Source organism: Vidua chalybeata, chromosome 21 (genome assembly GCF_026979565.1).
Source record: "Vidua chalybeata isolate OUT-0048 chromosome 21, bVidCha1 merged haplotype, whole genome shotgun sequence".
Lineage (NCBI taxonomy): Eukaryota > Metazoa > Chordata > Aves > Passeriformes > Viduidae > Vidua > Vidua chalybeata.
In genome coordinates, this window is record NC_071550.1 from 974,614 (window position 1) to 1,001,103 (window position 26,490).

Consider the following 26,490-nt stretch of genomic DNA (forward strand, 5'->3'; position numbering starts at 1 on the left):
TGCTGTGCTGGGGAGGATTTATGGCCGTGGTCGGCAGGAGCAGCTCTGTCTGTCTGTCTGTCTGTCTGTCCTGCACACACAGACGTGCTGTGAGTGGGGCCTCGGCTGCACCCGCTCCTCAGCCCCAAAGAGGAGAATCTGTTTGCTTTAGCTGAGCTGCCATTTTCCCACTCCCAGAGGCAGGAGGAGCAGGCCGTGCTGGGGTTCTGGAGCTCCAGTGTTTCTCCGGAGCTGTGGCGAGGCCGGTTCCTGCAGAGAGCGGCTCAGGACAGGCTTAATGAGGGGAAATCAACCCCCCTAATTCGGGGAGAGGTGGATTCCTCGGGCAGGCAATTCAGAGGCATCTGTTAAGGACTAATCAGGGCCCTAGCATGGGTCTGCTCCGAGCACGAGGTTCCTGCACGAGGAATTAATGCCCCGACTTCCGCAGCTCCGGAGCCGGCTGGAGGAGATGCTGCTCTGTGCCAGGACAGAGGAGCTTGGAGCCTCTTCACACACAAGGCATGACATTTGGGAATCTCTATGGCCTTGGCTCCGGGTCTGGTGTCTGTTGCTTTTGGTCCCCTAAATCCTCACTGTGTCAGCAGCTCCTGTGGGCATGACCCGCTCCTGCTGTTGGAGGTCCTGTGGAAATCATCGCTGAGAAACCTTTCCATGGTCAAGCACAGCATCGTCTCACTCTCCTGCTTTTCCAGCAGACTGCTCTGGTCCTGCAGCCACGGCTCCCTGCTCTGTTTAGATGCCTTAATGAGGCCGAGGTTTGTGGTCAGGGCTGCTGACAGGAAAGTGGAAAAATGAGCATAGGGAAGTGTTGTGGGAAGAGCTTTCCACAGCATTCATGGGATTTAATGTCCTGAGGACACAGTCAGAGGAATTCAAAGGAATAAAATCTCTATGACAAATCATAGAATTGTTGCATTGCATTTAATGTATTTTAATTGACTCTGGTTTTGTCCCCCGTCGGTTTTATAGTGCTGTCATCTGGAAGACAAAGTGTAGAGCTGTGCTTTCCCAGCAGAGCTGTGCCTGTGTCTGCACTGGTTGGATCTAGAAGGCCAGACTTGGTGTGAGCTGGATAATTACCCTGTAAATGAACCAGAGCAAATGTAGGTTTGAGGAATCTCTGGGAATGTGAGTAAAATATTGACTAGATACCAATTAAGTGAGCCCGAGGCTGGATCATGTGGAAAATATCATGTAAAGATGTAGTTAGACTGTATAGTGAGACATACATACGTCGGGATCAACTTAATATCCAAAAAATTAGTTCCACCATGTGGAAAAGTTCTTGACTCCAAAGCAGACACTTGGCACAGAGCAGATCCTCCTCTGCTTCAGCTGGGGAAGTAGCTGGTAATTAGAGGCTCATCTTCTGTGAATCACCACAAAAGAAAATGAGGGCACAGTTTTTGAATGGGCTTGATGAAAACAGAGGGATATTGGGATTAGAGACTCATGGTTTCTTCTCTGGGTTTGAAGAAGAGTGTGATTTGTCATGGGTTGCATTGTTGGTGCACCCTGCCTGATCCTCTTCCTGTCTGCTCAATTTGTCTGGAGGTTGTTTGGGTTCTCTTGTGCAGGATGACCACTTTTCTCAGTTTCTCCTGCTTTCCTCCCCGTTTGTGAAATCAAGGGAAACTCCTCAGTACACAGAAGACCCCGTTTATCTTTGAGCAGCTTCCTTATGTAGAACAGTTCTATGACTATAGAAATTTCATCCTGAAAATGTGCTGCAGTCCTGGGGGCTTGTGTTATGAGCAGCCAGTTGTAGCTGTTCCCACTGTGCTGTAGCTTTTCCTCCTCAAGTACATTATCGTATTACCACAGATTTAAATATTTGATTTACAAAATGTTGCTGCCTGATGCTCCAGCAGTATCATGTAAGACACATCACAATAGATACAGAGTGTAAAGATTGTTTTAAATGGCTTTAATACAGACAGAGGTCAGAAAAGGCAAGATAACAGCAGAAGAGGCTATGTCAAAAAGTAATTAGAGCAGGACAAATGGATTGTGCAGGCATGTCGAAGGCTGTTATTTCTGTAGGCAGTGAGTAGGAAAGGTGTTAATGTAATGTGACAGATCTGGAGCAAAAATGAGGGTGCAGGGAAAACAAATAGGAGCTGACCAATGGAATGGTTTAAATTATGAGGTTTGCTTTAACATAATTTGATTACACATGAAAGAAATGTTTAGTGTAGTTTCTTTGAAAACCTAATTGTCTTAAATACTGCATGTTCAATTCAGTCTTTACACCCAGAGTAGCAGCCCCTGTGCTGGGGCAGCCTCGCTCCCTGTCAGGAATAGGCATGGGAATACTTTGCCCTGTGTGGCTTCACAAATGAGAAGAGGATGGAAGATTTTTTTTTTTCCCCCTAGTGTTTGTCTAATAAAATTGGCTCTTTGCAGTCACGTACATCTTAATTTGGAACCTCGTGCTAACTGGGGTGGGTGGTATCTGGGCCTGGGAGCTGCTGGTACAGGTGATGCATAAATTATCCAGTTTATCAGAAGGAAAGCATGAGGATCAGGTTTAGCCGGAGGAAGACAGGGAGGTAACACATATTTTTTTCAGGATTCAGCTCTTGCCCCGTTCAGAATTGGAACCAATATTAGTAGGAGGGGGGAGCAGTGCAGAAATGCCCCAGATTTCCAGGCTGCTCCAAAGGACTGAACAGGATACAAAGAACTTCCCCAGCACCATTGTGCTCTGCAGTGTTGATCTGAAATCACACAACATGCTGGACACACAGAGATTTGACCTTGCAGCCAGGACAACCTGTGTAGCTCATGGGGACATTTTCCTCACATTTACAACAGCAGAAACTTAAAATGATGAAAGTATTTTTTCTAGAGGATCCCCTCTGCAGCTTTGAGCTGGGCACTTCAGGTTATGGCTGGGCAGCAAAAGGAGATGCAGAGCTCATGACAAATTATGGGCCCTTATCCCCCTAAAACAGGGCCAGCTGTGTCACTGTGCCACTCTGCTGTGCTGGTTGCCTTTCCTTGCTGCTTTGAGGCCCTCCAGAAAGGAAGTTGAATTTACACAAGGACTTATTGAGTATGGGGATTTCTCCTGTGCTGTTGTCCTGTGCTGTTATCCTCATTTGTCCTTGCCTTTCTAATAAATACATTTTCCGTAGATTTTGACATTTCACAATTTGATTTAAGCTTGAATTCATCTTACTAAGTAATTGTTGTTTATAGATGGTTGCAGATGGTAAATCACTCAGTCTCCAAGCTGAGGTGTTGGCAGGAGGTTCTTACAGAAGCTGGGAGTTCAGGTGATGTGGGTTTTTTTTCAGTGGAATATGCTGTTTTCTGCATGGCTGTATTCTTGGCTGGTTACATGGGTACAAAGGGGAAGTCTGAGGGTTTCTCAGGGTACACCAGATAGTTCCTCCATACTTTTGTTCCCGTTTTTGTAAATTTTGGAAGGATATTTCAAGTCAGTGTTTCATTTTCTTGTAAAAAAAAGGAAAAAAGGATTACAAACTTCAACAGGTTAGATTGAATACTTAAAGATGATTGGGAGCAGAAATAATTTAAAATAGCTGCTCCTACTGGAGAACAGCTAAGTGCAGGAGGAATAAACCCGAAGTGCCACCCAGCCGGTGAGCGGGACCCTTCAGTGCGGCCCCGGGGAGGGGAGGCTGCTGCGGGGCTGCTCGGGGCAGCGCCGGGGCCGGAGCCGGCGCCTTGCGAGGGAGCAAAAGCTGCGGCTGAACCGGGCCCGCATCGGTGCCGTGCTGGCTCCGCGCTGGGCAGAGCCGGGTGAGACCCGGGGGTGTCCCGGGAGGGGCTGGGCTGGCAGCGCTGGGTGTGCCCGGCCCTGCTCCGGTGTGTGCCCGGCCCTGCTCCGGTGTGCCCGGCCCTGCTCCGGTGTGCCCGGCCCCTCTGTGTGTGCCCGGCCCTGCTCCGGTGTGCCCGGCCCTGCTCCGGTGTGTGCCCGGCCCTGCTCCGGTGTGCCGTCCCCGTTCCCGGTGTGCTGTCCCCATTCCCGGTGTGCCCAGCCCCGTTCCCGTGTGCCGTCCCCGTTGTGCTGTCCCGTTCCCGGTGCCCATCCCCGTTCCCGTGTGCCATCCCCGTTCCCGTGTGCCGTCCCCGTTCCCGATGCCCAGCCCCGTTCCCGTGTGCCATCCCCGTTCCCGGTGTGCCGCCCCGTTCCCGGTGCCCAGCCCCGTTCCCGATGTGCCCAGCCCCGTTCCCGGTGCCGTCCCCGTTCCCGTGTGTCGTCCCCGTTCCCGGTGCCCAGCCCCTTTCCCGTGTGCCGTCCCCGTTCCCGGTGCCCAGCCCCGTTCCCGGTGCCCAGCCCCGTTCCCGTGTGCCGTCCCCGTTCCCGGTGCCCAGCCCCGTTCCCGTGTGCCGTCCCGTTCCCGGTGCCGTCCCCGTTCCCGGTGCCCAGCCCCGTTCCCGGTGCCCAGCCCCGTTCCCGTGTGCCGTCCCCGTTCCCGGTGCCCAGCCCCGTTCCCGGTGTGCCCAGCCCCGTTCCCGGTGTGCCCAGCCCCGTTCCCGGTGCCCAGCCCCGTGGCCGTGTGCCGTCCCGCCGTGCCGCTCGCCGTGTCCCCGGTCGGGTGCTGCCCTCTCCCGTCCAGCGCCGGCCGCACGGACCCGCGGGGGCCGGGTCCCTCTGTGTGTCACGGTGTGCCACCTCCCCGTCCCGCTGTCCCTCTGCCGAGTCTCACCGCTGTGTCAGAGGCATGGAGTTCCCAAACAGGACTTTCCCCTACACCTAATGATCCAAAGAAGCTCCCAAGCTGCTGCAGTCCCAACAACGTGTTGGCTGCAGTTGTAATTCTGAAGGTTTTTTCTTCTTTGTTTTGCCATCTGACCTGAAATTTGAGGAAATGTCCTCACTGTTTGTTTGTTTTTCCCTGGCCATGCAAAAAATTGGTGCTCCCCACCAAGCTGAAATTTGTAAATACTGTTCAGAACTATAATAACTACAGTTATAATAACAAACTTGATCTGTTGTTGCTATTATTAAAAACACCAGCAACTGGTGTATCTGTGTGATTGCAGTTTGTCTAAGTCTGGCATAAAATCATCTTTTGGCTTTTCAGTTTATCACTGTAATGCACAGAATTTCCCCACCTCTTCAAATCTGGGAGATACTCTCTGCCTCCTGGCCTACAGGCCTCTCCTCTGTCCCTGCATCCTGCTGAGCATCATCTTCTGCCCAGGTTTGGATGAAGAGGTTTGGGCTCATTTGTGTCCTGGCTGATGGGTGCACTGGTTCTGTAGGTAGGACACGCCGGGACAAAGCCCCACTGCTGAATATCGAGCCCTGGGAGGAACAGCTGCCCTCAGGAGGAGGTGCAAGGGTCAGACCTCGCCCTGGGCCCGCTGCTGCTCCAGCCATGCAGTGCTCGAGGCTCTGTGAGGCTCTTGCTGGTGCCAGGACCCAGCCCAGGGACTTCCCCGTGTTTTCCCATATGCTCTGAGGCTGTGTGACCTGATTTGGTTACTGGGAGTTACAGGAGATGCACTCTTAGAAGGGATGGAGCTATCCCATAGGGAGGGAAGGGAACTCGATTGCCTCCTCATAGAAATGTAAAGCTTCTCCCTTTGCAATTCCCCTTTCTCGTACTTTCCCACTAAGGCAGTAAAACCATATACTTCCCATGCCTACAATCCCATTTGTTTTCCCTTTTTCCTCTGAAGGCGACCTCTCTGAGGAGCCCTTAACCTCCCCCCTGCCTTCTCCTCTGTTACAGAGCTGCTCTCTGCTGTGTGTCACCCACCAAGCGAGGTGCAATGAAATGCTTCTTGTAACCACTCAGTTGTCTGGGATGGCAGATTCGGTAGCCAGGCGAATAAAAATATAAATAAACAGATAAAACCGGAAATTGATAGAAGGGTTCAATTTACACAATGACCTATCAAACTAGTAAGAAGAAGAAAATAGCTTAATTTTATGTGACCACCTTCACTAGAATTATTAACACCACACTCCTGGTGTGTTTAATGCCAGGGAGGAGAGGAATTACCCAATCTGTTGTTAAACCATTATCAAGAACAGCTCAGACATCAGGTGGATGTTTATTATAATTCCTTGCAGTTTCTTCTATAGCTCCTCTAAGCAATTTAATATTAATTTTTATTTTTTTTTCTCTGAAATAGCTGCATCCATAGTGAGTGGAATAGATCTTTTGGGGAAAGTACACGCTGTGTTTACCTCCAACCAGTTCTCTCACTGCAGTGCCTGAAAGCAGTAATGTCCACAGTACTGAGGCTGTTGAGATGTGTTAATCTGAATTCTTATCAATTTTTCAGCTGTATTTGCAAACCAGGCTGGTTCTGGCTGTGGGCGCTGGGTCTCATTCCCCAGGTTCCTGCCGACCCGTGCGGGCTCAGGCTCTGCCAGCAGCACCATTGTTGGTAAAATGAAAACTAAGCCAGGAGTCGAGTATTTCCTTAGGGTCTGTTCGTTGCTTGACATCAAATCCCCTTCGGTGTTGTCGTTTGGTCCGCGGCCAGCTCGGCGGTGTGGGGGCAGCCCTGGGTTTGTCGCCTTCAGCGCCGAGATGTGCTGGGTTTTGTTGTCACAGCCCGGACTTTGTTCCTGCCACAAAGGGGCTGATGGCTCAAACTGCGGGGACACAACAGAGCCCCGATTGTCATGAAAATGGGCAGAGCCCCGCTGCAGCACGGGGAATTATGAAACTGTGGCCGTGGGTGGGAGAGCAAGAGCTCATGGAAGGGCTGCCCCTGTCCTGGGGCCACACAGCTCTGCCAACCCTGCTCTGCCCCAATTCGGGGTTTTCATCAAAGCTTTTGGGATTGGCTGTGACAAGTGATGGTATTGGCAGAGAGTGTCCTGGGAGAGCTGGCCTGGCCTGGCCTGGCACTGTTCAGTCCGTTTTGATGGCTCATGATGCCACTTCGTCTCCATATTTCTGAAAAAGGTCACATCTTTTGAGAATTCTTTCTCTTTGGAATGATGATCTCATGGCACATCACCAGGGAGCAGGGGGAGAGGGGCAGGACCTCCTCTTGCTTCCTGTGCCTGTCCCTTATGGCTTTAACATCAGGACAATAAATCCCTCGCAGGCAGCAGTGCCACTTGCCCACTTTTTGGCAATGCTTTTGGCTTTTACTGTTGTGAACTGGTGTCGTTATAAATTCTTAGGTGTCGGTTACAGTAGCATCAGGTTTTTCTGTCTGGGTGGGAATTGGCTGATACAGGCTAAAATAAGAACCAGCTACTTTATTTTCCTTTTGCCCAGACTTGCTGCATGGCTGTTTGGGTCAGACAACAGAACTCCTTTTTCCAGTCTCTTCACCTGCCCTTTGCCCATTCCCAGTTGGTACAGAATAGTTTTGGATCTCTGCAATTATTTTCTGCCCTTAAGGATTTCGTATGCATAAACTCTGCCATGTGTATTTAATGTGAGTTTGGAATAATTTGGAAGATTTGGGTTGTTTGGACAATTATATTTTTTCCCAGCCAGGTTTTGTCTATAATTGCAGTTTCAGAATTGGGGCAGGAGGGGTTGGGTTTGTTCTGGGTGTTTTTTTTTTTTTCTGTGTCTGTGTTTTGGGTCCAAACAGCAGTTGTGGGAGCAACTTTGTGTTATCTGGAGATTAAGTTGCTTCATTTCAGCCTGCTGTGTCCACACCACGCTGCGGCTTTACAAAATAAGCACTCTGCATTCTGGTCACACTCCTCCGAGGGGTGCCGGGAGCCAGCGAAGGGCTCGCATGGGATGAAGAATGTGGAGCTCTGGGAGCAGCACAATTGCAAACAGCTGTGTCAATAGTGCAGCCAGGGCTGGCTTACCTTGGCCATGCGCTGCAGGGCGGCGGCACCGGCTCCGCAGCCAGCCCGGGCTTGGTGACTGATAAAGGAGAGGTCAGTCCCACGAGGGTCTCACTGACACAGAGCTCCACAGATTTACAGCCTCAGCAAAGCAGTGCAGGGTGGGCTTGTGAGAGTTTGCTCCTGCAAAGGCACCTGCTGTGCAGAAATGCTGGGTTAAAAACAGGATTATGAGTAGAGAGGATCATGGAAGGGTTGGAGTTGGGGTTGGGATTGGTGGCCAGATCCCCTGCCCAAGCAGGGTCAGCTGGAGCAGGGGCCCCGGGCTGCCAGGAGGACACCACTGAGCTCTGCCCTGCATGCTCACGAGGTTACTTGCATTGCTGGATGTCACCAGAAAGCAATAAAATTTCAGGCTTGGGATGGAGTGAAATATGACCTCTTTTGTTGCCTCTGTGCCTTGTTTATTCTAAGCCAGGCATTTCTCAGAGCACAGTTGGGTGCTGCAGTCCTCAGGACAAGGAACAGAAGCAAACTGTGGCTTTTGAGAAAAGCCAGTTTTGAGACATCCAGACATCTGGATGGATGGACTGGGCATTGGGCATTGGATTGGGCATCAGCAGAAATGCTCTTCCCTTAAATGTGGTGTGGTGAGCATTGTTTTGGGCTGATCAAACACAGCTGAGCACCAGGACAGTTTATTGGGCACCAAGGACACGTGAGCTGCACTGTAGCCCAGAGAGAGAATGAAGGGGCAGAAGAGCTTCATGAAAATATTTTCTGGTGCAGACACACGCGGCTGTGTCTGATGAAGAGCTCACCATGATCAGTGCTGCCAGTGGTACCTGTTTTGAGGTGGCCAGCTAAATCAGTCATGGATTTATTGTGTTCCATTTTAACTCCAGTGCCCTGCGAGGAGGGCTCCAGTCCCCTGCCCCATAGTGACCACCACCAAAGCAGCACCTGAATTCCCAGTTCTGGGAAACTGGGAGTCCCAGTCCGTGTTCACAGTGCTCTGCCAGGTGTGGCCATGGGAAGGGGCTTCCCCGAGGGCACTGACCTGAGCATGGTGAGCTGTGCCTGTTGGCTGGTACTGCCTCTGTACTGCTTTTCACTGGTGATTAAAACTAAGCACAAGTTTTCAGCCAATACTTGTTATCAGTTTAATGAGATAATTTTCCTAGAGTCATAAAATCTCAGAATTATTTAGGTTGGAAATAACCTTAAAGCTCACCCTGCCGTGGGCAGTGGCACCTTCCACTGGACCAGGTTGCTCCAAGCCCTGTTCAGCCTCACCTTGAACACGTCCAGGGATGGGGCAGCCGCAGCTGCTCTGGGCAACTTTTATCTTCATGCTGGGGATCCCTGGGTTTTGTTGCTGTGTGTGTCAGTGGTAACTGTTTCACACCGCAGTGAACAGCGCTCTCAACTTCCCTGGCAAGCTGGTGGAAGGACTGTGCAAAGCGGTGGCCAGCGGTAATGGCTGCTGGCCAACAGCTGGTGGCCAATGGCCGGTGGTTGGTGGTGATGGCCAGTATCTGCTGCCTCCTGGCAACTGCCCAGGCCATGCCTCAGGGCAGTGGCAGCGATCAGTCTGTCAGTCGGTCTGTCTGTTGCTCACTCGGTCTGTCAGTCAGTCTGTCAGTCTGTCGGTCGGTTGGTCTGTCAGCCGGTTGCTCGGTTCGTCGGTCAGTCGGTTGGTCAGTCTGTCGGTCAGTCAGTTGGTCAGTCGGTCAGTCTGTCAGTCAGAGGATCGGTTTGTCAGCTGGTCACTCAGTCTCTCGGTCGGTCGGTCTGTCGGTCTGTCGGTCGGTTGCTCAGTCTCTCGGCCGGTCTGTCGGTCTCAGCCGGCCTGTCAGTCGGTCTCTCAGCCGGTCGGTAGGTCAGTCGGTCTGTCGGTCGGTTGCTCAGTCTCTCGGCCGGTCTGTCGGTCGGTCTGTCGGTCGGTCTCAGCCGGTCTGTCAGTCGGTCTCTCAGCCGGTCTGTCGGTCTGTCGGTCGGTCGATCGGTCGCTCGCTCAGTCTCTCAGCCGGTCTGTCGGTCTCAGCCGGTCTGTCAGTCGGTCTCTCAGCCGGTCTGTCGGTCGGTCGCTCAGCCCCTCTGTCGGGCGGGCGGGGGCCCGGCCCCCCCGCGGGCCGGTGCGGCGGGGGCGGCGCTGACATCACGTCGTTAGCATAGGGCGGCCCGCGGCGGCGGCGATGGCCGAGCCGGGCTGCCCGCTCGCCGCCGCCATGAGGCGGCCCTAGGAGCCGGCCGGGGATGAAGCGGGACTCGACCTGCATGGAAGGTGAGCGGGGCCGGGCCTTTGTCCGGGCGGTGCCGCCGGAGGCTGCGCGGGCCCGGGGCCGCCGCCCCCCGCCGCTACCGGGCCGGGGCCGCCCCGTCCGGGGTGCGGCGTGCGGGGCTCGGACCGCGGCGTGCGGGACCGCGGGGACAAGGAGCCGTGAGGGCTTTCCCCTTTTCCTGCCTTCTCACGGCTCCCGGGGCGCGGGGGCCGGGCAGCGTAGCCCTGGGCTGCGAGCAGGATTATGCAATTAAAAAAAAAAAAAAAAAAGGGGCATTAGTTTGTTTTGTGGCTTGATTTGTTTATATTTTAAACTTCCTAATCCCTCCGACCATCTGGAGGAGCTTTTTTTAGTATCGTTAATTATGGATAGTAACGGGGTCACGGAGGCGCTTGGTAGCGCCCGCCCGCCCTCCCGGGACCGGCGCTGCCCCCCCCCGGTATTTTGCAGCCTTTTTTCCCCTCTGTGACTGAAGACAGCGGTAAAGCTCATCTTCAGAGTGAGGATGAAATATTTCAGGAGAGAGCATTGCGTGTTTGGTAACACGCGTTGGAGAAGTCGCTGTTTCGGTTGTGCCCAGGCCCTGCTCTCGCAGCCCGGACTGCTGGGGGTGGGGTTAGTTTCAGATTTTCTTAATTCAGCATCCTTCTCAGCGGTTGCACATCTAGACAGCTTCAATAGGGCCAAGAGAACAGGTTTTAGGGCAGGCAGGTAAGTCAGGGCTTCATCTTACCGCTTTGTAATGTACCAATTAAAAAAACCAAACCAGTGTAGCCCAGTCGTTAATTCCGAGCGTGCCGGCCGCGCTGGAGCCAGGGCAGCGACCGCGCACGGAGCTTTATTTTGCTAAAATTGGATCAGCGAAAGTTGATCACTTGAGAGGGCGACTGAACTCGGAGTCGGGTCTGTGAGCGTGGGCAGCGCCACCGAGACCCTCGTGCGTGTCCCCAGCTGCGGTCCCGGCCATCGGGCACATTTTGGTGTGCGGGCTTTTGTTCCAAACTCTTTGTGCAACAACTGGCTGGAGTGAAGGACCCGTCCTCTCCCCGTCCCGCACAATGGAGCGGGGCGGGGGTCCCGCAGCGCCCCGTGTCCCTCGGCAGCCCCCGCCCGCCGGGACGTGCGGTCCGTGGGGCGCGGGGCTGGGGTCGGGGTGAGGCAGCGGCGGGGCCGGGGCTCCCCTGCCCGGGAGAAGTTGCATTTCGCAGATGAGTTTTTGATATGCAAATGGAGATGCGTCCCAGGCTGGGGAAGGGTGATGGGTTTCATCAGCTGCACGCTCTTGATTTATACCGAGCCGAAAAGGAGCAGCTGATGATTTCTGGGTGTTTTAATGGGGGTTTTCTTTTGATTGAACTCTGCTTGGGCAGAAACAGAATCAGGGTGGAATAAGAACGTGAGTTTGGGGTTTCATTACTGGAAAGGGAGAGCAGCGTGAGATGCACTGGCCATTCCTCTAGTGCAGCATTTCTCCTCTTTTCTTTCTAGTACTAACTTGCCGCTTTTTAAAATGAGATTCTCTGTGAGTAGAACATCTTTTTACAGTACAGGGAATAAGGTTGCAGGCTTCCTCTTTCTTTCCCCTCCTATATATATAATTTTTTTTTTTTTTTACAGGAGGCTTGTCCATATAAATTAACCTTTCTCCCAGCTGGGCACACAAATGTTTTTGTTTTAGTTCACAGAGGGTTAATTCTATTCAGCGCTCATCACGGCCGGCCTGATCCGGGGCAGCACAATCTGCTCTTTGAGCCGGGCTGGCCAGGCAGGACGCGGTGCCTTCGCCCGCCTCCAGCGTGGGGCTGGGACCCCCATCTGCGGGGTCGATGGGGAGCAGGAGAGGGACGCCCCGGCCCTTTGTGCGCCCGGCCGCGGGCTCTGCCGCCGAGCTCGCTGCCGTCCCGAGCAGGGGCCAACGCACAGAAAATTTAATCCCTGTGTTCATCGATTATAAGTTTAAAAAAAAAAAAAAAAAAAAAGGCCCCTCAAGCAAAGGCGCCTGGTTTGGGGGTGGGCTTGTTTGGACAATGCAGCGCTTCACACTGAAGGGGGAGTTCCTCCAGTTCTGCGGCTTGAATTTCACAGGATGGTTTTCTTGAAACTAAAAATTGACGGTGAAAAACATCGTTAGGAAAAATAAAGGGGAAAATAAACCCCAACACGTTTGTTTGTGTTCGAGGCATCACCAGAGGCGAGAGGAGAGTGAGATGCGGTTGGGATTTAAGTAACACATGTGTGAGATCTCCCCCTCCGCCCCCCTCCCCAAACAGCTGGTATTTAGCAGCTTGAGATTTAAACCCAGCTAAAGGGTGCTGCAGGGGGCTGCGATAGGGTCAGTTAATGAAGAAGCAAATAACTGGCACACAGCTGAAAAGATGTTAAATATATTAATGAGTTGCAGTGCTGAGTGTTGCCTGTAATTTTTTTCTCAGCTGTAAAAGATTTTTCTTTGCTACAAATTCACCTTCTGTTGTATAAATGGGAAGTTTTGCCTGTGGCAGCTTTTTCTGTTCTCCCTCTTGCTTTCCAGCCAGGCCAAATCCCAGCACCGTCTGCTCTGGGATTTGGGTGAGGGGTTGTGCCTTCCCTTTTGGCCTTACTTTTGGAAATAAACCCTTTGTTTCTCTTCCATCGTAAAGCACCACTGTGGAAAATCCCCCAGGCCGGCTGCACCAGCACGCCGCCCGCTTTCCAAGGTAGATCTCCCAGGGAGCTGTAGTTGCTGCAGAGTTTTCAGTCGGGTCTCCAGGGGTGGCTGTGAGCCCCCGGCAGCCCGGGGACCTGCCGGCAGCCCCTGGTCCCCTCCCGGAATGCGGCGGTGCCACTCCCAGCTCCGGCTGCTCGGGGTGTTTGTGCACGGGGCTGGCTCAGGTGGGAGCAGTGACAGGGATGTGCTGGCTGTGTGTCCCCATGCTGCAGTTTATTTCCTGTGCATTTTAGAATCTCATTCATGTGCCGTAGTGCTTTCTGTTTGGGTCTTTGCTGTGTGTTTCAGCAGGATTGTAAGATATTTCCTTTTGGAATTCCGCAGGAATTTTCTTTAAAAAATTATCAAGACTGCTCATTTTGCTGATGGCAAAAGGCAGTTTCTTGAAAAATATAATGTATTGCTTTTACTGTTTGTTTTATAAAACATAGATGAGGAGAGTTTTTTTTTTTTCTTACTCCATCTTCTGTGATTGTTGTGTAACTTCATCATATTCTTGGAGAATTTACATTGTACGTGGTATGAAACCTACCATGACCTCTGAAAACAATACATCCTTTAATGTGGCTTCGGGGAGGGGCTAGCGAGGGAGTAGCCATAAAAATCTTCAGGGTTCAAGATGAGGTTGAGATTTTTGTGAGTGCTTTTGTCGTAGCAGCAACTGTTTGATTTAGTGGCCCCTGCTACAATGGGTTGGGAGAACAAAGCCAGAATATCCCGTGTATGAGTTTGTTAAATGTAAGACCCATCAGGAAAATTCGGTAGGGGGGGAAGGGGAAGCTTCCTCGGCTCCCTCTCTGAAATAAAACAGGTATTTGAAAAAAATTCTTACCAATTGCTTTGTGCCCTAATCTGTGTTGTCTTGTGTAGCGTTTGAAACCAGAGGAATCAGTGAGATGAGAGGTGACAGGGAGGAGGGAGGGCTTATTCACTTAAAAATCTGTTTTGATATTCCAGTGAAATTTCAAGGTTAAGGGAGTTCAGAGCACCCTCAGTGCAAAACTGCTTCAGATTTGCTCGTGCTTTGCCATTTCTGTGAAGTTCCCTGTGGTTCTGCCCCATCTCTCCATCCTTCACCCACGCCAGGCGCTGCATTTCGTGGGGTGAAAACTGGCAGAGGTCGGGATCAGCAAACCCGTGGGCACAGGGCAGCAGCGTGGGCCTGGCCATGGTCCCTGCAGGGTTTTTTAAAAGATCTAAACCTCTAAGACTTTCTGTAGGCCATCATTTTTTCATCTGCCCGTTTTGTTTGTGGGAAGCAGACGCCTCTGTGGTCCCTGGGTCTGTCTTTGTTCCCGTTTGTGCCGCTGCCGTTTCCAGCTTTAACCTGGAAAGCCGAGGAGCAGTTTCTGCTGGAGGTGTGTGCAGTTCCATTCACACCATCTCCCCCTTCGGCTGGGGGGACGGGGATGGCGAGGGAAGGGTTCTGATTCCTCCTCGCTTTAATCATCCGGGCTTCCCACACTGCCTGGGTGACGGCCCTATTCTTCCCACAACAAAACGAGCCGTGCCTGGAAATGAGCCCTCACTGACGTGGTCAGCCGGGGCTGCCGGGTGAGGAGGGAGCCCTGGGGCTGTGCCGTGGTGCTGGAGCAGCCCGGCGGGTCCTGCCTTTGGCCGTGTGTGGGAGCCGGTGGCGATGCCCTGGTCCTGCCCGGCCGTGCCCCCCCGAGCCCGGGATTTGTGGCACCGCTGTGCGAGCAGGGGGAGGGCCAGGAGCTAAGCCGAGGCTGAGCTAAACCCTGCAGATAGAGGACTCCTCTGTCCTGGCTAATCCCCGGCCCCCTCCCCGCGTTTATCAGATTGCTGAAGGTGGAGATTATGCACTTGGTGGCTACAAAGTCATGTTTAGCTGCCTCCCTTCAGAGATGCTCAGATAGCCCCGCTCCTGATCTGCACCCACATTCCTTTGGCTTCAGCACATACCTGAGGTGGTCTGTCATGTGAAACTGGGAATGTTTTGGTGCAAATCGGGAATGTTTCTTCACTTAAAGTCTCTGTTTCCTTTGTTCATCCCTTTATTTTAATGTTTTATAGCAGTGAAATTTGCAGAACAGTGCAAATGTGCATGCTGTGCATGGCAAACCTTTTAGAGATTAACACAGATTGGTTCTGGTTTCTACTGGGTTTAAGCTCTGGAGAAAGCTGCTTGTGAGTAGGAGCAGCTGGTTTAGATTTTTGCTTGCCTTGTGTAACTGAAAACTGGTTTAATTTCTGGTCCCAATACATTTGGCTCATTCATTTCTCTTGCATTCACATGTGCTGCTGTAGTAAGAAGCTACACCCTGGTTTGTCAGCTTGCTTGTGCTTTATTGAGGCTAGAGAAGGCTTCACTGTGACTCTCTGCTGCTCCAGAAATCCATCCTGTAGATAAACAGCTTTGTCTGAGAAAACTCCCTGGTCAAATCTCAATGAGGACAGTCAGGCTGGGTGTTGTGCTGGAGCGAGTTTGACTCGGCTCATCTTCACAAGCCAGTGCTGTCCAAAGGCTGGGGCAGGTCTGTGTCCAGACAGGAGCAGTGGGTGTGGGCAGCCCCCCAGGCACGCTGTGGGTTTGTGCAGCTGTGTCTGCCCAGTCTGAGCTCCCCGTTGGCTCCCAGGGTGGGTGGTGGGCACGGGGAGCTGCCGTGCCCTGCTCTGTCCCCAGGCAGCCACAGAGAGCCCGTGCCACCTCCTGGGTCCTGCCTGGGCCCTGGGTGTTTCTGCCCCGTGGGCAATGGCACTGTCCTGCCTTCAGGCCAAGGAACACCAGAGACAGCCTGGTTTAACCAGCATCCCTAGGAAGGGTGAGAAGCAGCAGAGTGGTTCCTTTCTCTCCTCAGGGCCTGGCTCAGCCAGGGTGATCTGATCTGCCTGTTTGGCATTTGGGAAAGCAGCCCCATGGAGAATACTGGAGTACAGCAGATTCCTGTGTCCCTGAACGTATTTGAATAGCTCCCACCTTTGCAGTGCAGATCTGTTTGCAGCTGTTGGGATTTTGATGGGTTAAAACACGATGTGGGGGCTGGGGGCAGCTTGGCCTGGCGTGCAAGGGGTTAAACTGTTGAGCTGTGAAACATCTGCTACAGGAAGAGCTGCTGGTGCAACTCGCTGGCATTATTTTAAGCATAGCCGACTTGAAGTGAGGTTTAGGCCTCCTGTGCAGTTTGAGGTGGTGAGATTCTGGGTGAACTGCCTGGGTCTCTTCAGCGTCATTTACTTCTCCTTTCTGTGTGACAGCCCTGTCTGGACATCTCACCGAGAGAGCATCACCTCTGCTCTCCCCCTCAGGCAGCGATAGAGTCCCAAAGTACTGAATTTAATGTGACAGCTCCTGTTGTGGAGAGCCCTGAAATTTACATTTGTAGTCATCCGAAGGCTTTTCCAAGATCTGGGAAAGGATCAGTAAAATCACATGGCTGTGGCTTAGCTGTACGATGGTTTCTGTAACGATGGGTTCTGTAACTCTTGGGCAGTGGCTCGTGCCCCTGGAGTCTGAGAGATGTGACAGGATTTCACAGTCACTGGTGTCTGCCAGGTTTCTGTATTTGCACACCCTGCTCTGTGCAGCTGAGGTGGGACATTCCAGAACCCTCTTTTCCCCATTGGAGTTTCTGTCCCTCTCTGCTAAGAACAGCAGGAAGATCCATGGAGGCTGCTGGGGAGAGCCCCAAGGGTCCTGCCTGGCAGTGGGGAAGGGAAGGAGGGAGCTGCCTCCATGGGATGGATCCTCACGGGAAGGAGGGAGCTGCCACTGTGGGATGGATCCTCATGGGAGGGATGGAGCTGCTCCACAGGATGGATCTTTACAGGAGGGATGGAGCTGCCCGTGTGGGATGGATCTTCACAGGAGGGATGGAGCTGCTCCTGTGGGATGGATCCTCATGGGAGGGATGGAGCTGCTCCACAGGATGGATCTTTACAGGAGGGATGGAGCTGCCTCCATGGGATGGATCCTCACAGGAGGGATGGAGCTGCTCCTGTGGGATGGATCCTCACGGGAGGGATGGAGCTGTCTCCATGGGATGGATCCTCACGGGAAGGAGGGACCTGCCCCTGTTGGATGGATCCTCGTGGGAGGGATGGAGCTGCCCCTGTGGGTGGATCCTCACAGGAAGGATGGAGCTACCTGTGTGGGATGGATCCTCACAGGAGGGATGGAGCTGCCTCCTCACGGGAAGGATGGAGCTGCCCCTGGGGGATGGATTCTCACGGGAGGGATGGAGCTGCCCGTGTGGGATGGATCTTCACAGGAGGGATGGAGCTACCTCCATGGGATGGGTCCTCACAGGAGGGATGGAGCTGCCTGTGTGGGATGGATCCTCAAGGGAGGGATGGAGCTGCCCCTGTGGGATGGATCCTCACAGGAAGGATGGAGCTGCCCCTGTGGGTGGATCCTCACGGGCTCGCCGTGGCTGCCCCTCAGTCAGACCCACCTGACAGAAACGCCGGGGTCCTCCTCAAAGCTTCCCTCTTGCCTTGCAGATGAGCGGGTGGATCAGCGAACCTGCCTGATCTGCGGGGACAGGGCCACGGGGCTGCACTATGGCATCATCTCCTGCGAGGGCTGCAAGGGCTTCTTCAAGAGGAGCATCTGCAACAAGCGCGTGTACCGATGCAGCCGCGACAAGAACTGCGTCATGTCCCGCAAGCAGCGCAACCGGTGCCAGTACTGCCGGCTGCTCAAGTGCCTCCAGATGGGCATGAACCGCAAAGGTAACGGCCCCGGGGCTGCCACGGCCGCGGGGGAGGAGCAGAGCGGGGACAGGGCCACCCTGGGGGCTGCCCTTCCCTCGGCTGCCCCTGCCTCAGCCGTCTCCTACGGCAGCTCTGCCTCCGAAACTCCCGGCAAAAAGAGCCCAAAACTTCAGCAAAGTCGTGCATGGATTAAAAATTATGCACAGGCACTAAGTTCTGAGCTACTTCATTCCTGTATGGAGGAAAAATCTGTATGAATTGAAAGCACGTATAAATATTTAGAGAATGTTTGTATTTACACTGAGCAAAGTGGTCACTATTTCCATCCTTCAATCAACTAACGAGGCAAAAATTAAAGCACTTAAACAGGCTTTTTGCTGTCGTGGGTGCTCAGACCAGCAGCTGCTGCCCACGGGTGAGGTGTGAGGGTTTTCCAGTTGTGGTCTGGGTAAGGGACAGCCACCCCGATCCCCACGTGTGCAGAGGTGATGGAATGCTGTGGTGTCACCTGCAGGATGGACAGTCTGAAGTAACTCAGAAATTAGTAACAAAGAAGGGGCTGTGGTTGATTTTGGTGTCACGTCTCTACTCCTCACTCCTGCCTTTCACGTGTTTAACCTCTGGAATTGCTGTTACCCGTTCAAAGCAGGGATTCCTTGGTTTGGTGGCACAAGTGGGAGCTGGCTGTGCTGCCCTGGCCATGCAGTGAGGCAGTGCAGTGGCCATCCCGCTTGCCACAGCCCAGTGTCACCACGTGGTTCTAGATGTGGCTGTTGCTGGCCTCTGGGCCACGCTCATGCGAAAGCCGCCGGTCAGAGGCACTGAAACATCATGAATTCACTGCAAATCCACCGGGATCTTCCTTAGAAAATGCATCGGGGCGAGATGGGAGAGCTGTGATCGGGGGTGTGCTGTGGGTCTGGGGGCGGCTCAGAGCCCCTCACCACAGGGTCGGGGGTGTGCTGTGGGTCTGGGGGCGGCTCAGAGCCCCTCACCTGGGGGTCAGGGGTGTACTGTGGGTCTGGGGGCGGCTCAGAGCCCCTCACCTGGGGGTCAGGGGTGTGCTGTGGGTCTGGGGGCGGCTCAGAGCCCCTCACCTGGGGGTCAGGGGTGTGCTGTGGGTCTGGGGGCGGCTCAGAGCCCCTCACCTGGGGGTCAGGGGTGTGCTGTGGGTCTGGGGGCGGCTCGGGGCCCTCACCTGGGGGTGGCTCTCACCTGCGGGGGCGCAGCGCCACCTGCCGGCCGCACGCGCGCCCTCCCTGCTCCCCTCCTTCCCTTCCTTTCCCTCTCTTCCTCTGTTCCCTTCCTTTCCCTCTCTTTCTCTTTTCCCTTCCTTTCCCTCTCTTCCTCTGTTCCCTTCCTTTCCCTCTCTTTCTCTTTTCCCTTCCTTTCCCTCTCTTTCTCTTTTCCCTTCCTTTCCCTCTCTTCCTCTGTTCCCTTCCTTTCCCTCTCTTCCTCTGTTCCCTTCCTTTCCCTCTCTTCCTCTGTTCCCTTCCTTTCCCTCTCTTCCTCTGTTCCCTTCCTTTCCCTCTCTTTCTCTTTTCCCTTCCTTTCCCTCTGTTCCTCTTTTCCCTTCCTTTCCCTCTCTTCCTCTGTTCCCTTCCTTTCCCTCTCTTCTCTTTTCCCTTCCTTTCCCTCTCTTCCTCTTTTCCCTTCCTTTCCCTCTCCCTCTTTTCCCTTCCTTTCCCTCTCTTCTTCTTTTCCCTTCCTTTCCCTCTCTTCCTCTTTTCCCTTCCTTTCCCTCTCTTCCTCTTCCCCTCATTTCCTCCTTTCCTTTTTCTTCCTTCTCCCAGCAACCACAAGAATTTCACTCCCCACTGGTGTCTCTGCCACGGCCAGGCAGCCCTGAAGGCCCTCGGTGTTGGGTTCTGGAGCTTTCTCTTCCTGCCCTGGTGCCCAAGTTATGGCATTGTTGGGTTGGAAAATCCCTTCAAAATTAGGTCTAAATGCAATAATTTTTAAATTCAGATAAGGTGCAGAGCTTAGTATGCTTTTAGGAGACTGGCTGTCATGCAGCCCAGTCAGGACCACCAGGATGGTATTCCATCTGTATTTGGGAACCATTCTTGAGGCCTTTTTGATGGACCTCCAGCAAAAAACATTCCTACATTTTGTTCCAGGTATAAGCTATTGTCTGCTAAAATTATGCTTTGAAATCAGATGACCAAGATAATTTATGCCCAGGGCTCATAATGGAATGAGCTGATGGGAAGCTTCTAAATCACAGTTAGTGGTAAAATATTTTGGAAAATGAGAAAAATTCCTGTAGTTCCAGTAATTCCTGTAGTTCCAGTAAGTTAAAAAAACCTAAAGGGGGTAACAGCTAACTAAGGCAGATTTTTTTACCTTTTTTTTTTTTTTTTAAGTGAGAACCTGATAATTTTTTAAAGAGCTTTCATAGGAAATAAACAGCCAGTGCTGTGCATTGCTCAGGTCGGTGGCTGGGGTTTGGGCAGGCAGAGTTCAGGTCCTGTGGCCCTCTCCTCTGCCCTGCTGAGGCACTCCGTGAGCTGCAGGAGCAGCCTCGAGGCACACGAGGAGGATTTGAGCTGAGGATATCTCAAACCAAGCAGCAGCGTGGCTTTTCTGGGACAGAAACTTTTGCTTGAGTTTGGTGTCATTTTCTGCTTGGGAAGGGCCTCCTGCAGCCCCTGTGCCAGGCAGGGTGAGGCCGTGCAGCAGCAAGGTCACCGTGCAGCTGGGGAGAGCCTCCTGCCAAGTCTGGCCAGGTCGTGGTGGGAAAGAGATGGGGCCCTGATAAACCAGGGACCAGCCTGGCAGGGGGGACACGGGGACCAGGGCTGCCATTGCCTTCTGCAGAGAGAGGCAGAGGGAAGAGCAAGGAGCAGAGACTGCTCCAGCTTCATCCCCTTAGCTGGATTTCACTGCAGCTCCCTGGAAATTGATTAAAGAGCCTTAAAAATGCAGCTGAGGAGTGAGGCTGCCCCTCTGAAACGCAGCTGTGCAGCTCGGGGTGGTAACTTGAGTTTGAAACAGTGGCTTTGCAAGCAACCAGCAGGGTCAAACATCTCCCCTCCGTTTTCTGTGGTGGCTGTAGGAGATGTGAGCCTCTGAAGTGAGAGCAGGGCTAGCAGCCAGCAGTGCAGTGCTCTGTGTCTGTGCTGGTGGCAGGCTGGTGGTGTCTCTCTGGTGGGCTCTGGCTCGTGGTGCTTCACGGGGCTGTGGGAGGTGGAGCTGGATGTGCTGGCCTCCACATCTCATGTTCCAGCAGTCCTGGGCATTCACTGGGTTATTTCCAGGGTCAGGTAGGGTTCCTTACACCGTGTGCTGCTTCTCAAATTATGCTGGAATTAATTGTGATAAAGGGTTGCTATTTCTTCATTATCTCATCACTCAAGGAGCCCCTGAGGAAACTAAAATCCTTGAGTAATGCTTGTAGGCCCATTGATGTGTCTGTGCCTTCTGGGGTAAGAACCATGGTGTGTGCTGCTCAAGCACTGGAGGTTTCTCTGTAAACTTCTTGAATGAAAAAAAAAATGAATCTTTTAAGGTATAAAAACTTCTTTCAACATAAACAGGTATCACACAAAGGCTTATGTACTTTGGGAATACCTGGCAGTAGTGTTCCTCACTAAGGTTGGGTTGTATCTTTCAGCAATCAGGGAGGATGGCATGCCAGGAGGCAGAAACAAAAGCATCGGACCTGTCCAGGTGAGCACGTGTGCCTGTCCCTCCGTGGTTCCCTTCAGCTTTTGGTCTCCTGGCCTAGGCTGGGCTGGGCTCAGACCTCAGCAGCAGCTCTGCCTGGGCTGGGGCTGGCTTGGTTGAGCCTCCATCACCCCTGGCCGTGCCTCCTGCTGGCGTGGCAGGGCTCTGGCTCTGTCAGAAACACGTCAGGAGCTGTAGATGGGCAAACAGAGCTGGGTGCTGCCTGGACACACGGACAGGCTCGCTGCACGCTGTCCTTTGGGAGCCACACAAGGACGTCTGTCCCTCCATGACTCCAGTAAATCTCGGTCTGCCTGCTGCAATCCCTTCAGTTGTGGCAAGCAGGGCACCAGTAAATGTCTCTCTGATTGATGGCACAGCTTGTCCAGAGGTGCCTTGTAAAGGGAGGGAATTCAGCACAGCAGCTTGAGCCGCACGCCTGAGAAATGATGGCCATTTCCAGCTTGCTTCTGGAAGAGGGGCCTTTTAAAAGTTTACTGTTTATTTTAGCAAAATAGAAATAATGCTGAAAGCAATTTCTGTGGGTCTGAGTGCCTGGGAAGGAGCCCTGAGCCCAGCCCAAAGCGTGAGGAGCCAAGCAAGCACCGCTCTGCCCTGCTGGGCAGTGTCAGACACAGCCACACAAACCTGTTTCCTCCGTTTGCATTAAGGGACATACACAGGATTTAAAAAAAAAGATGCCTCTAAATTTTTGTTGCATTTCCGCATTAGAGGTGGAACATTCCTCCAGGAGCATGCCCAGCACTTTCTTGAAACTTCATATTACAGTGAACTCAATGTTACAAATTTTTTACTCTATTTTAGCTTTGTATATATTGCTCTCTAGAACTTAAGTGTTAGATGCTCATTTTCTACTACAGGTGCCACCTGGTTCTATCTGGAGGAAAATTGGGAGCTCTTGTCTCCCTGTAAATGTTTTCCTGACTGATTTTATATGTGTCACCTTGCCTCTCTTGATGGCTTTATCAAACCAGAGCCTGCCCCACCTCCTGTTTGCCATTCCCTCTGCCAGTCCTGAGTGATGTTCCCAGTGCACTGGCCTCAATTACTCCCCAGGTTTTTCACGGTGTGGCAGTGGCTGATTTACAGCTCGTTGCCATGTCCATGTGACATCATCTTTTCATGTGTCAGTTCCTGCCTGCTGTGCTCCCCTCACTTGAACGGTACTGCTGGAGCTGGAGGTCACCACGATCACCTGTAAATAGAATTTTTTCCATGTGTGTTGTTAAATGCAGAGGGAGGATGTGGTACCTGCAGGGGGGTGGGAGGGTCAGCCCTGTTGGATGGGCCTGAACAAGGTGCTTGCAAACAGAGGCTCTGCTTTTCTGTTCCCAGCCAAAGTAACCACAGTGTTCTGTATTTGACAGATATCAGAGGAAGAGATTGAGAGAATTATGTCTGGGCAAGAATTTGAGGGAGAGGCAAACATGTCATGGAGCAACAATGGAGACAGTGACCATAGCTCCCCTGGAAATGGCGTTTCTGAGAGCAACCAGCCTTCACCTGTTTCTACTCCATCTTCAAGGTGGGAATGACCCCTGGAAGAATTTGGTCTTACAGGAATCTTGAATTTCTTTCCCTGAGTGATACTTGGGGTCAGTGTAGGGAAAACATGTGTGTGCATCTTTGTGTAAACTGGTCATGCAGCAGGTTCTTACCTCTCTGATTGTGTTCTGAGACAAATGGTCACCAGGTTGAAGAGAATTGTACTGGGAAATGTTTGTGAGCAAAGGAAGGCAATCTTGAGTTACAATCATATTTAAAATATACCTCAGTTTATATTGTTTGTGTTTTCTGAAGATCTTGAGAACTTGATCACCTTTCATTGCTCATTCTGCATAAGCTCTTTCTCTGCACTGTGCTCAGATTCTGAAAATAAAACCATTTATATTAGTAATTGGTGGCGTTATGTTAAAGTTGGCTGCTGTGAGTGCAAACCTCCTGATGGAGCTCCTGATGCAGCCTTTGATTGCAAACACAGCAAGAATCTCAGACCTGATCCCATCTGCTTTCAGTTGCAGCTTAAGCTTGTTTGTGTTCACTGGCTGTGTGAGCACTTAATGTACAGTCCTAAGTTCTGGCCCCGTAAGGAAGCCGGGGTGGAAAGGCTGGGCACAGGTGGGTTTTGGGTTTCTGCTTTGCTCCCTGAATGGCAGCTCAGCAGCAGCTCCCAGATCTCCAGCACGTGGAACCAGTGCCCAGCCAGGCTGGGTGTGCAGGCAGCTCACACCCGGCTCTTTCCGGGGCAGGGTCTGAACACAAAGGCATTTCCATTCCGTTCGCTTTCCCTATTTCTGTTAACATTTCTGCTGGAGCCGGGCGCGACACTGAAATGCATCAGGTGGGGTTTTGGGGGTGTACTGAAGAGCTTTTCCTTTTCCAGTAGGTCCGTGGAGCTGAACGGGTTCGCTGCACTCAGGGATCAGTACCTGGGCACGCCGGTGTCCGCGCACTACCAGTACCTGCCGCACCTTTTTAGCTACTCGGCGCACTCGGCGCTGGTGGCGCCGCAGCCGCGCAGCCTGGACCCGCAGTCGCACGGCCTCATCAGCCAGCTGGTGTGTGCCGAGGACCTGGAGCCGCTCGGCACGCCCATGCTCATCGAGGACGGGTGCGTGGGACGCGGGGACATCCTTGGGGCGCGGGGCGAGCAGCAAAGCGGACCCCGTCCCACCGGGCTGGGGCTGCCAGGGGGCTCCAGGCTGCATGGCCCGGCCACGTGCTGGGCAGGGGGGTGAGCCCAGGGGCCACGAGGGCTCCCCTCAGCCCCTGCCCGGGCAGGGTGGGTGCCGACCATCGCGGCTCCTGTCACCAGGTGACACCCAGTTCCTTTGGCATTTGTTTCCAAGTTCCCCGTCAGATGATGTCATTCAACGTTTTTCATGTTTTTTCTGCCCTTGTACTAACTGTGCCTGCAGGTATAAAGTGACTCAGGCAGAGCTGTTTGCGTTGCTGTGTCGCCTGGCGGATGAATTGCTTTTCAGGCAGATTGCTTGGATCAAGAAGCTGCCGTTCTTCTGCGAACTCTCCATCAAGGACTATACCTGCCTGCTCAGCTCTACGTGGCAGGAGCTGATCCTGCTCTCCTCGCTGACTGTTTACAGCAAGCAGATCTTTGGTGACCTCGCTGATGTCACCTCCAAGTACTCTCCCTCTGACGACGAGCTGCACAGGTGAGATGGGCTGAGCTCAGGGCGAGGCAGCGAGATCTGGGGATGAGGAGCCATGGGAGCCCAACAGACAGGTGTCCTCTGACCACCTCCTGGGACAGGTCACTTTACCTGTGGCTGTTTTCTATTTTTCAGGAAACAGTTGTCCCAGGGAAGGGCACAGTGATATGTGGGGCTGTTTGAATTCCATGTAGCAATGCTGTTGTCCCCCAGCAGAGCCCTACAAGCCACCTTTTTATGAGGAGGGTAAAACTAACCAACACTTTGGGTAACCCTGACACACAGGAAAGAAAGTCTTATTTAAAAACCCTTTGGGCCAGTGGAAAGGTTGTTCGCATAGCTGGTTGTCTGTATTATCAAAGTGTTGATTATTAATTGCTATTTCATTGTTTTGATTAGATAAATTTAAAGATGTTGCAACTTAGCTCTTGTTTTTTCCATGGTACAGATTATCTGATGTTCTGAGGAGCCTGCCTTTCATTTATCACGTTGGCCAGGGTGTTGTTTTTTGGTTTGGATATTTTGTTTTGTAGTCTTGGTGTCAGATTCTTCTTTTGGTAGTAGAGTCCCAATCTCACCATACTGTGGCAGAACAGGTAGGATTTAGAGAAACTGCTGCCCATCCTCCCTTTAAAGCCCTTTGCTCTCTGGCCTTGCTGGGCTCACGATGCTGCCGGAGTCACCAGGGGATGGCTGATGAGCAGAGATTTAAAACACTGCTGTGGTCCTCGGCCATTGCAGTGTCTCATGGTTCTTGGGGGCTCCTTTGTGCATCTGTTGTGACAAGCAGAGGCACTGGCTGGCTGAGCCCGTGGCGGGGAGCTGGCCCCAGGTGTCTCATTTCCTGGGACAGGTTGCTCTGCGGCGCTGCTCTGCACAGCCATTCATCGTGCATCTGGTGCAGCTCCTGCGAGGAGCACTGAGGGTCATAGAAAACCACAATGACACTTGTTCTTGCATTCAGCTGTCCTTTTGTTCCTGCTGTCCTGGTCAGAACCTCACAAAAGAAGTGTTTGTTTCATTCTGAGTTTGTGATAAATACAAGCGAGAGGTAAGACAACGAGACAAAGGAGGAATCCTCGCCCTGCAGAAACCGGCAATTCAGAGCTGGTCGCCTTGAAGGTCCTTCAGAGAAGATCTGTGCACATGGATGAAAATAGGTGTTCTTGGGAGAGGAATGCTTCTGCAGTCTCCTCTTGTGATTTAGCTTTTCAAGTGTCATTAATTGTCATTAGTAACCTGGGGGAATGCCCACCCTAAAAGCCATTTAGTGGGAGGCTGCACAGATGAGGGGCCTGGAGTTGCGTGGCTCCCTCCCACTGGTCTTCATGGTCCTTCAGCCATGGCCTGACTGTCTCCAGCAGCAGTGGGATAGCTCATGGGTATCAGTCTCCCTGTCCAAAGCACTCGTGGAATATCTGGTCACTTTGGATTTGAGAGGGACCCTTCTGGAGAGGTGTCCCATTTGTGGGTGTTCTCAAAGTGCCCCCGGCTCCTCTGGCATTGATCAGGAATGACTGCAAAGGGAACTTCATTAGAGCTCACACCTGGTTGGAGAAATCTCACTGAGCAGGGATGGTCCGGCACTTCAGGGTTAATTTCTGCTCTTAACAAAATGACAAGAGCAGTGCTAAAGCATAGGTGACAAATAAAGGCATAGAATGAGCTCCCCATCCCCTTTGTTTTAATTGCTTCTAACAACTGGCTAAATGTTCTGTTTGCTTGCTAGATCAAATGTTTTCTTTTATTGTGCTGTTTTTCTGAAGATGAATATGAAATGAATAGACTCCTGACCTCCCCCAGCACTCCTGATAGCGCTTCCCTTCCCCCTCCTCCCCAGCTGATGCCGACAACTCCCAGCCAGAAACTTGCCTGGTGTAAACTCTGAGGAAAAGTGTGTGGAGGAGTCAGTCCTCAAGAAGAAATAGGGCTGTGAAAAACAGAACAGCTTTGTTTGAAAGGGGGAGGAAAGTATGTGCAGAAAAGTAAGACAGTTCAACTGCAGGAATGAGAGAAGAGCTCTCCTGGATTTATGAAGTGATGAGTGGCTGGTAAAAATGTGCATGCTCTAAAAACAATTAAACCCCACAGATGACTGAGTGGTCTTTGTGCTCATTAACTTCTTGAGCTTTGCAATCTTGCACCTGCAAGATTTTTAATGTCAACTGGAGAGCAAGAAAACTTGTACAACTTTAGATT

The 26,490-nt window shown here is 52.4% G+C and overlaps 1 protein-coding gene across 3 annotated transcripts in view; it reads left to right on the forward strand.

Annotated features, from left to right (window-relative positions):
* The window catches only part of NR6A1 (nuclear receptor subfamily 6 group A member 1), a 74,565-nt gene that overhangs the window by 38,888 nt on the left and 9,187 nt on the right, over nucleotides 1–26,490 (forward strand). The window contains exons 1-6 of one of the 3 annotated variants that reach the window (XM_053961945.1): nucleotides 9,958–10,049; nucleotides 17,219–17,449; nucleotides 21,048–21,103; nucleotides 22,489–22,646; nucleotides 23,505–23,732; nucleotides 24,040–24,294. In XM_053961945.1, coding sequence (XP_053817920.1) covers nucleotides 10,022–10,049; nucleotides 17,219–17,449; nucleotides 21,048–21,103; nucleotides 22,489–22,646; nucleotides 23,505–23,732; nucleotides 24,040–24,294 — 956 coding nt within the window. In that variant the 5' untranslated portion in view covers nucleotides 9,958–10,021. Of the gene's footprint in view, nucleotides 1–9,957; nucleotides 10,050–17,218; nucleotides 17,450–21,047; nucleotides 21,104–22,488; nucleotides 22,647–23,504; nucleotides 23,733–24,039; nucleotides 24,295–26,490 lie in introns of those variants that run through there. The other 2 variants (XM_053961943.1, XM_053961944.1) reach the window with 2 other exon arrangements.